Source organism: Paramormyrops kingsleyae, chromosome 2 (genome assembly GCF_048594095.1).
Source record: "Paramormyrops kingsleyae isolate MSU_618 chromosome 2, PKINGS_0.4, whole genome shotgun sequence".
In the NCBI taxonomy this organism is placed as follows: Eukaryota; Metazoa; Chordata; class Actinopteri; order Osteoglossiformes; family Mormyridae; genus Paramormyrops; species Paramormyrops kingsleyae.
In genome coordinates this window covers 40,670,143-40,681,328 of record NC_132798.1, presented here as the reverse complement: position 1 = coordinate 40,681,328, position 11,186 = coordinate 40,670,143, and the positions used below count along the sequence as shown (strand labels likewise).

General features: G+C 41.8%; 1 protein-coding gene across 1 annotated transcript; it reads left to right on the top strand.

Annotated features, from left to right (window-relative positions):
* Positions 1 to 5,768: 5,768 nt before the first annotated feature.
* On the top strand, positions 5,769 to 9,695 carry LOC111854358 (G-protein coupled receptor 183-like). Its single transcript, XM_023832238.2, has 3 exons — positions 5,769 to 6,693; positions 6,776 to 9,134; positions 9,246 to 9,695. Exons 1-2 carry the CDS (start codon positions 5,819 to 5,821, stop codon positions 6,837 to 6,839), a joined length of 939 nt encoding a protein of 312 aa, XP_023688006.1. The 5' UTR covers positions 5,769 to 5,818; the 3' UTR covers positions 6,840 to 9,134; positions 9,246 to 9,695.
* Positions 9,696 to 11,186: the final 1,491 nt, after the last annotated feature.

The window sequence follows — 11,186 nt, the reverse complement described above, 5'->3', positions numbered from 1 at the left end:
TAATAAAATAACACATAAATTATAAGAAACGCAAACACTATAGAGTACTGTAATATCAAGCTTTAAATATCTTTGAGAAAACAAGAACTAATTGACATTTGTGTTACGGACTCAGGGCATAGTGCAGGCATAAAGAAGGGGACGATCCACTGGCAGCTCTGTGACAAAAAGGGGTTTATTAAAGAAACAGAACACACAGGGATAAACTACAAAATGAAGAGACCATGAGTAGTCAAAAACAAAATGGGAGAAATAAGAATAAACTAAAGACACCACAAGTAGCACAACAAAGGAAGTGGGCTAAATGGGGAGCAGGATTAGAAAACCAAGCAGAGATTTACAGCACATATGAACATGAACACATTGACTGACTAAAGAACTGAGCAGGTGCAGGCACACAATATAAAAGGCAACTGAGCTAACGAGGGGGGCAAGGTGTGGAACATCAGACAATCAACCAATAACAATGTTGCAGGGAAAACCGGCAACAGGAGCATTAACTTATACTAATGAACACAAGACTAGGCAAACTCCAACAAACACTGCAAGTAAGAAACACTAATCATGCACTAGAAATTCAACACTAAAAACACAAAAATACAGGAACACATGGAACATAATAAAACAAGGCAGAAGCTTCACGAGGAGAACATAGAACTAATAAACACTAGGAAGAACAGAAAAACCAATCATTAAAAAAACAAGTGAGGCTGGTTCCTGGCCAGCTTTGAACCAATGACTGAAGGATTCCAGTCTCTATACCACAGACTGAACCTATCGAGCCACGCAGCAGTCCCAAGAAGCAAAATAACACACTAGGGCTAAAGACAATGAGACGATAAAGAGGATGGTCAGCAATGGCTGCTGGGCATATGGGGAAAAGACACAAAGGACAGAGTCAGATGGGCACGGACCCTGACAATTTGATTGCAACCTTCCTTATTCCAGGAAACTGGATAATATTAATAGGGATATTTTAAGAAACTCAATACAAATAATGTAACTCAATAAAAAGAAATAAATTGTTGCTCATTTACGTTCTGCATTTGGAACGAACAATGCTGTGAGCGCCATCTAGCGAACCTTTCTTAAAACGTAACAGGTTACCTGCTGTTCCAGCTTTCAGGAACAAACGCGATTGCACTTCGGGGTTACTGCACTCAGTCCTGCCAAACGACAGTTTGCTTCATTGTTTTCTGTAAAGTTTCGAGTTGTCATTTTATTATTAATTTACAAAAGGTTAAATTAACTCATTAAAAAACTTATGCTAAGCTCAATTTGATTTAACACCAGTTAATATTACATCAGCATATTGCTGCTCCCATGACAAAATAAAATTTGCCTAGTTTCTTCTTAAAATTAGGTAAGAATTATGAGATGTTTTAAGTAAAAAATGTGAAATCTCATTACAACGAGATGCTGTTATGTGTTACGTTCTGCCTGCCTGACCCTCCTAACCCTTCCTCACGTGGCCTTGATGAGCCAAGCCTGTTGCTTGTTGCCCCTTGTTAGTCTTTGTATATAAGTCCTTGTACCAGAACCAGTCAGATCATTAACGTTGTGCGTCCCGTCTGCTTGTGTCCTTCCCCTTACCCAGCTCTGTTTTCCATGGCAGATCAGCAAGCCTCAGCCCCATTCTCCTCAGGTCAGCCTGTGGCTCGCCACAGATTCGCCCACTGGCTCCCTGCAGCCCACTGCAGCCCTGCCTGCCATTTTCAGTCACAGGAGAAGGAAGCGGAGGAAGCTATAGCAGGACATAAGGGCACTGAATGGACTGCTGGGCAGGAGTGTGAGGGCGCAGTGGTTCCTCTGCTCCTGGCCACACCAGAAGTCTGGAAGACCCATTTTTGTTCATCACACCTCAGTACAGTATGGTACTTTTGGTACTTTCGCTTTTCCATTAACTTCCAGTTGAGTACCAGTACCAAAAGTTCCAGCACCAAAAGTGTGAAAACAGCTAGAGTACTTCTTTGGTACTCCAGTACTGACTTAAAACACTTTCTTTGTTGGTTGGTTATGCATATAGTCTGCCTCTGAAACACAACACAAACGCTGCTTTGAAAACAGTTACGAGCTCAGAAAACGTTAAACGAAGTTAAAAAAAATTGTGATTTGGTCAGAAGAACAGATGCAAAACAAAGATCAGGATGAAATTAAAATAGTATTTTGTTTAATATCCTAGGATCCTAGCAATGTGATTTTGTTGTAATAATTAGGGGTATTCATAAAACAAAAAAGGAGTTCATACATTTCTCACAAACCTGTCTATGAATCATTCAAACAGCAAGGATGAAAATAATTATGAATATCTCAGAGAACACATGCAGAACTCATGCAAAAGCAGTGGAGGAAAACTTGAAACTGATTTTTAAACATATATTCGATAATCTATAAAAGGAATGATTATTAAAATTGCAAAGTTTAAGTTTTTTTTTCCTATGACAGAGTAACAGAGCAAAAATATTTTTAACTTTAACCCTATATGCTATAACATCCATACTGAAATGAAAGTAAGAAAAAGTCGGATTTTAGTATAGCTGACTAACAGTGTAAGAATTGTCTGCATAACAGACAACATCGGTGGTAATATTGCACATCATCCAGCCCAATAAGATACTACAGTAATTTTTTTAATTCGGTACAAAATACCCTGCCTCGAGTTCTAGTGCGGTAGAAAAGCACCATAAAACTGGTTTTCATGCCATTGCAGACATACCTGGCGCTTTAGGTGCAATGGATGGAATGATTTACCCTATTCTTACTCCCACCTTCTTAAATCCCATCTGCAGCTGGTGAACAGGGTTCTCAGCACTAGGCCTAAATCAAGGGCGTAACTTTGGGTTGAACATTGAGGTTTCCACCCATTTAGGGGCTTCCAGGGGTTGTACTGGGCAGTTTGATTATTGGAGGAGATGCAACCCCCTTCCCCAAATGTCTATGATATATTCAGTCATCAATTTACAGACATTACAGCCAAGTGGCCTAGGAGTACACATGATGCTTATATCTGGTTCAGTTTTGGAGTATGTCAGATGGCAAAGGATGGTGCGTTTGCTGCTGGCTAGTTACTGGAAGACAGCAAGTATCCTCTTTGCGAATACGTGCTGACTCCAGTGTAGAATCTCCAAACTGTGGCTAAGGAGAGATGAAACACACCAAAGATCACACACAATGTTATAGATCACAACTTTGGGCATGTGGAAGATTCTGTTTCTGGTGCCTGCTTAAGTCCTCGGGATGTGTAAGATTTTTCCTGGAATACTGCACTGTTGATATTGTTATGTGTGCTATGCTGCACAGCACTGCAGTAATTATTAAAATTTATTTTTGGCTACCCCCACAATAAGTTGTTTTAACTCTTCTTTTGAGAAGTGTTTCCTATTCCTATTGCTGTTTGCCATTGTTCTTTTTTACAAGGTAGCAACATCACCCTTTGAGCCCATTCATGTATTTTCCACAAATAGGTTATTTGGTCTGAGTGCTTTTGCATGTTTTTATTGATTTTTAAAATTAGTTTATTTTTTTACATTTGCATATGTCTAATGTGACAATAATATCACTAAAGTGACCATAATGCAGGTAATGTGCTTCATCTGGGACTCTCTGAGCAACTGCTCATTCAAGACAAAGTCAAAGCACGGGTACCCAAGAATTCTCAGAAGACACAGAGTACAGTCTGCGTCTCAGGTCACTGCAGCCATACAGCAAGACAGGGAGCACCAGCACTCTAAAGACTTGGATCTTTGTCCTCTTACGAAGATGCTGGGAGCAACACACACCTCATTCCAGCAACCTCATGACCACCTATGCTCTCATCGTTGACTTCATAGGAAGAGTCACCAGAAATGAATGTTGCTGCCAAAGTAAACATCTCAATGAGGTCAACATTCTCTCTGCTGACGGTTGTGCCCAAGGGTCATTAAAGGCCTGGATTTTGGTTTTGATCGAGGAAACTCTGAAGCCCAGACACTCAGACTCCTCGCTTAGTCTCTTGAGACCCCTGATCAGAGCTTCCATTGACTCTGTGAAGATTGCAGCATTGTCAGCAAATTCAAGATTGGTAAATCTCAACAACACAGGTTCCACACCACTGAACCACACAACCCTGGCCAGAACCCAGTCAAGGCAAGTATTGAACAGAGTACGCGTACGAGCAAGAACACACTCTTGACAAACCCCAGCATCCACTGGGAATAATGCAAAGGTTTACCCTCCACTCTGCACAACACTCACAGTACTAGTGTACAGGCCGGACATGATGTCCAGCAATTTTGGGGGGATCCAGTAAAGTCTCAGGATGTCCCACAGGGCAGCCTGATCAACTGAGTCGAAAGCATTATGAAAATCAACAAAGGCTGCAAACTAACTCTGCTGATATTCATGATTGAACTTAATGAGAACCCTCAGTGCCATGATGTGCTTGATGGCAGAGTTCTTAGGCGTAAAACCAAATTGCTTGTCACTGGTTGATGAGCAAGTGATCAAGGATCCTGTTGAGGATGGCCCTAACAAAGACCTTACCCAGCACTGAGAACAGTGTTACCACAGATCCCTATGACCTTCCCTACATCCCCTGTCAGTACCAGTGGCCGCACATAGGTTGCCTGCAAATTTTATGGTAGTAAATATATTTACTCCGATCGTTGTGATAAGGCAAAATATGTCTCTCATTACTACTTGAATATATTCTTCTATATCCGACAAGTAGCCACATAAAGTTTCACCTGTAATTTAGGGGTTAGGCTGAGGAACAGCTTCTTCCTCACAGCTGTCAATGTGCTTAATAGTACCTTACAACAATGCCTTACAGCATTGATTCTCCACCCTGCCCCCCTTCACACACACAACTTGATACCTTGACTGAACACTGCTTTTGTTTGCACTTTCTGCACATTTTGCACAATATGACCAGTTTGAATCTTATTTTTCTTAGCACAATCATTCCCTCTATACTTCCTGTCTGCACTACCTCATGCATTTCTGCACAAAACCATAATTTACATTAATATTGATAATGTATAATTTGAGTCATTGTGTTTGTATGTTATATATTTTATTTGCACATGGTTACATGTTAACTGCATTTCATTGGCTCTGTTCCTGTACTTAGCATCATTAAAAGTCAAATCTAATCTAGGCCTAATTCAATTATGGTCATTTAAATCTATATACTGCAATAACAAATACATGTATATATCACTGAGGCTCCATGAAACATATTTCTTGTAATAAACAAATACATATCAAGTAATAACAATATACATGATTTGTAATAATGAGGTATCACATTATAATGAGAAACTGGTCAAATTTTATTTTGTCAGGGCAAATACGCTGCCATAAAATATACATAAAAGGTAATAATAAAATTATTTGTTTTAATGTGTTGTATTCTAGGGGTGACTTGGTGGCAAGGTGTCTAACATTGTCACCTCACATCTCTGTGACAAGGGTTCAGCCACACTCCAAATACACGCTATGGTGATTTTGAGGTACCAGATTGTCACTAGGTGTGAATGGTGCACCCAATAATGGGTTATTCCCTGCCTTGCACCTGTGGTTTACTAAGAATAAGGACAAATCTTGCAGCATATCAGATGAACATGCTACAAGTGAATACACTCGAAAGATACACAAAAGTTATCTGGCCTTAAACCTACAGCAAATGCTGACGCTCTTGTTTTAGACCTGTAACGTGTTTTCCCAGTTTTCTGACGAAGGGTAAATGATTTGTCTTTATGGATTTCGCCCACAGGGACAAGGAGCATTTAAAACGTCGAGCTGTGCCGTGGCAAACTTCGGCAGGGGCGGTGCGTTAATGAGCACAATGCTTTTCTCCAATACCACTATACCCCTGTCGGTTGACTTCACTCACATCGAGGACTATTTCATTTTTATTTTTCACATAGTATTCGCTACCGCTGCGGTGTTTGTTGCGGGATCAGTGGTGTTGGCAATCCTCGCTACGAAATCTCTGCGAGTTCAAAACCGATTTATTTTCAAGCTTAACACCAGCATCAGTGACACGCTCACTGGCTTTTCTGTTTATTATCTTGGCCTTTTTGATGTGCAAGAGGGATACCCTTCAAGAAACGGGACACGTTATGTTCTCCCTTCTTTTCTCGGAGTAAACGTCTTAACTTTTCTGTTCGCGCAGGTTGACCGGTACTTTGCCGTGTGCCACCCTTTCTTTTACAGTCGTTATATAACTCGATCGGTCGTCGTGGGAATTTGCGTATTTTGCTGGTTCTACACATACATGATACTAACGGTACAAAACCTGGTACCCATTTCAAAAGCCGCACAGATAAACGCTTTCGGTGTTCTTACCTTGCAATTAATAGTCATCATTAAATTGCTGATGACGATCAAGCTGTACGTAATTGCCAGATATCAGCTTGCCCGGGAAGCATCCACACCCGAAAGAGAAAACAAGAAGGAGTCGCTAAGAGTCATAGTGTTTGTCGTCATATGCTTTTTAACCTTATGGAGCCCCTCCTTCGTTAACATTATTGTAAGACAGCTTACATCGCAGGGCGTAAAATTTAGAAATGAAGCTACCAACCTGTTTGCCATAATGGCCCGTTTTAACGCACTTTGCACACCTATGCTGTACATTTGGGGGAGTCCCGCACTACGAGAAGCAGTAAGGACTCGCATCTGGGGGAGAGTTTGTCCGACGACAAGAGCAAGGTATGAACATTTCTGATGACTGCAGTCATTTCTTTGTTGAAATCTATGTATTCATTCTTACCGTCATTCTGTGCCCCCACAGGGTCGCTTCTGACAACGACGATGAACCTAAGGATCCTCCCAGTTTATCAAACATTTTAAAATAATTTGAAGACACCGCAAAATCTTGAGGGATGTTAATTTTATCAATAAATGCAATTTCTCTACAAAAACAGGATTTGACTGTTACGGTAGTGGGACACATTAGACTACGTCGCCGAACAAGTAAATGGCCGCATATAGGTATATCCAAATGGAGGGGATTTTCTAAAACGCGTAACGTGAAAAAGCTTAACGCAGCTTAATGTTCCAAGACAGCGACCAATTACCACCAAATCTCTATAAATGCTGCAGGGGAAGAATATTTGGTGGCACTCACTTGAAACATCAGGGCTCCCCCCCCCGCATAGATCCATCCATCCATCCTTCAAGTGTTATTCTGGTCAAGGTCGGACAGTGGAGGGGCCTGGAGCAATCCCTTGTAGCAAAGGGCACTTTCAATAAATTTCTGGATTGGCAAATTAAACTTTAGGTTTAAAAAAGCGTAACTTGTTTTGGAGATGCCGCCGAAACGGCATAATAATGATAATAATAATAAGAATAAATAGCCTCACACCTCAGGGTTCGAGTCCCCCCTGGCTACATATATGTGGAAGTTACATGTTCTCCACGTGTCGTCGTGGAGAATCTTCCGGTTACTTTTCTGTCCCCCCGCAGTCCAAAATCACGTAAGGGGGATTAATTAGTTGCCAAAATTATTCGTAGATGTGAATGGTGAGTGTGTGTGTCCTGTGATGGGTTAGCACCCCATCCTACAGGTTAGTCCTATATTTTTACCGTGGGTGTAGGGGATGCGCTCCGAATTTAACGTTAAATAAAATTAAGTATTCTTAAAATTCATTGATGTTAATCAGATACCCTTGTGCCTGAAAGACTGAAGAAAGCAGCCCCCTTTTGAGGCGCTGGGTGTCCTTATCTATCATCCGTGATAACTCTTAGATTAATACTACTAATAATATTAATAATAATAATAATAATAACCCAGACAGAAAATCGCAAACCGGAATGAAGAACTGGTCGAAAAGGTAGCAGAAAAAAAATCTATCCTGTGGCTATATACACAGGCTGCTGTAAATACGCCTAATTACACTAGATATAATAAATCTGCACTGCAAAGAAATAGTAGGGTGAGTATTATTAAAATGGGACACTTCCTGAAGATTTACTTTCTGGAACAAATTATAGAATCATCTCCATGTCTTGAATCCCAACTTGATACCATTCTAGGTGCATTAATGCCCCTTGAACACTATAAAGAAGAAAAAAATAAAGTATTACTGAACACATATATTAACTGCAACGTTTAACTAACCCATTTTGCCAGGTGTCTTTTTAACAATACTCACCCTCTATAGGCACACAGCCAGGTAAAATACCGAGTTTTGAACCCCTCGAAATAGTGAACGACGTAGGTAAAGAACGAGTAATAATCCACGAGCGTTTCCAAAACCCTTCGTTATTCCATAATTAATAATAAAACGAAGTTAAAACGGCACTTTCGTGACTCCAACCTATACGCCCTGCGTGAGAAAATCAGACTGTCGTTAACAGTAACATCGATTCCACGTTAATCAATGGAGAAATATAAGTCAAATCATTCACAGCAAACGCTTAAAATGAAGGGAAAAAAACATCAAATAAAACCCTATCAAATAACGTGAAAGCGCACGGAAGTACGACCAAATCAACGTAGGCTATTAGTCGCAAAGGTGAAAATAGTTCTTTAAAAGCCCATGGGAGCCTCAGCAACTGCGCAAATAAAAATGGGAGGAAATCGTCAGTCGAATAAGAGAATGCACTGGGCAGCAAAGATGTGGCAGCTAAGTATAAAAAAATAGTAACAAAGAAGAAGGGCTCTGACTCGAGACCGGGGCACAGCAGCACTGGTGGATAGTCACAGGCTGTTCTCACCCAGAGGAACAGCAGGTCATAGCTATATGGATATTAGGGCCAGCTGTACCCGAGGGACTCTCTGGAGGGGTAGATGTATGTGCTGGGCAATATCCACCCTGCCCTCCAGTGCATCCCTCTCCCTCCACCAATGCTGTTTGTCTCCAGGACCCTCACTCCAGGCCCATTCATAGGACTGCACTGGCAAACAAGTGCACCCAATGTGTGTAAGGGAGGTGAGGAACCGACTGCTCTGGCAAGGGAGTGGCTGCAGCTGGGGAAGGAATGACTCCTGCTCAAGAGGGAAGAGCTGCAGTGGAGGAAGAGGCACCACCAGGAGCTGGTAATGCTCAAGAAGGCCAAACTGGGCACACTGAGCGGGCAGCTGGCCCTGGCAGAGGCACAATATGAGCGGCCCTTCATGTCACTGCCCAGCACGTTACCCCCAGAAGGTAAGACGCTTGTTCTGAAATGAACGACAAAGGAATGTATTGCATTAAGTTCTGAGTCTGTCACGGATGTATGTTGTGGCGGTGTCAAGGATCTGTGTCCTCTCTTTGCAGACACGTGACAGATTTGGCAGGACCTGATTCCAGAAGCCTTGTTTAATTTTCTTTGTTTTTCTTTTTTTCACCACAGCAATTTTATCTTTGCACTGTGCAAAAGTTATTTTCTGTATAGTAAATAATGACTACACTGAAAAAAATGTGGAGTGAGGTTGACTTAAAAAAACCTTGGAAACAATTTCCATGTATAAACTGTTAGTAAATTTAACAGACTGTATCCTTGTGTAAAATTTACTTCAAAAGACCCAGATTCAAGTGCATTTTAATCACAGTGTTTGTAGATTTTACTCAAAGTAGCACTACATTAAGCCATCTCTTAAAATGCACACAAATGTAATTGTTTTTCCACACACTAGTTCTAGTTAACTAACGACAATGCATTAGTACAATTCACTAATTTTATTTTAAATTCATACTGATGCCTTCTGTAAAAAATCTATAAATAAAAGCCACTATGAATTCACAGACATTTGAACTTTTTTAGTTTATTTGAACATTCTCTCTCATTCATGGAAAAAGCTGATTGAAAAAGTTCGATTTGTCCTGGATAAAATGCACTAAATCAAAGAGCAAATACAAAATAAATGACATTCATCATTGCCCAACTGTTTCTAAATGATTATTCACAGCAAAAAGGAACAAAAAACAGATGTTCCCAATGTCAAGCTAGGTGTGTAATTTGGGAATCTATACGAATAACTAGAGAGTATTTTAGAATGTCAGAGGAAACAAAAACACAAATCTTGTATAGTACTGACTCGTACAGCAAAGAAATGAACTGAAATGCAAATCCAAGACTTACGAAGCACAACTTTCTGCCCTACATGAGCAGTTCCCTGTACAAAAAAATGCACTTTGAGAAAATTCTGTCTCAAGAAAGCTCTTCTGAAAGTTTATTATTTTTGTTAAGACTACCTATGTGCTTCTACATATAAGAGACAGGAAGCAGCAGGTCACAGCATTCAGGTAAGGAGCATGCATTGATACAGTGCGTTGCCGCACCCACCACATGACAAACCACCTCAGGGATGAGAACCTGAGTGCAGCCATGTAGCGGGTGATACCTCAGCACCATACTATAATTTAATCGACTCCAGGTAAGGCTACATAAGCAGTACCTGATTGAGTCTCATTTTTTTGGTCACCAACCTGAGGGTTGCGGAAACTCCTGGGTGTCCAGAACCCCTGGAAGTATGGACCCACTTGAGAATCTGGACGAAGTTGGGAGGGTACGTATACTTTCCCTGGGGGGCAGTCAGCAGGTGGAGTCTTGCATTCGTTAGCTGCCCGGAGGGTGTCCTCCAGTGACTAAGAGATGGTGGCGGCGAAACACGCAGGAGTCAGGATGGGGCTGGTTTGGTCCCTCTCAACTGGTGGGTCATATTGACGGGAGAGGGTGTCAGCTTTGCCGTTCTTAGACCCTGGAAGGTACGACACTCTAAAATCAAATCGTGCAAAAAACATTGCCCAACGGGCCTGGCGGGGATTTAACCTTTTGGCTGACTGTAGATACTGGAGGTTCCGATGATCTGTGAGGACCAGAAAAGGGTGACGAGCCCCCTCCAGCCAGTGTCTCCATTCCTCCAAGGCTAATTTCACGGCAAAGAAGCTCTGGATCCCCTACGTCGTAATTCTGTTCCGCTGGAGAGAGCTATTTGGAGTAAAACGCACAGGGATGTCGCCGCCCGGTGTCGGGGTCTCTCTGGATAAGGACACCTCCTACCCCGACCCCTGATGCGTTGACCTCTACCTCAAAGGGCTCCTCTGGGCGTGGTTGTCGGAGAATAGGCGCGGAGCAGAAGGCCTCTTTCAGCTTCTGGAAGGCCTGGTCTGCTTCCAGGGTCCAGTGTAGTCGAATCCCCTTCCCTCGTGTGAGGGCGGTGAGGGGGGCGGCTACCTGGCTGAAGTTCCTCACAAACCTACGGTAAAAGTTGGAAA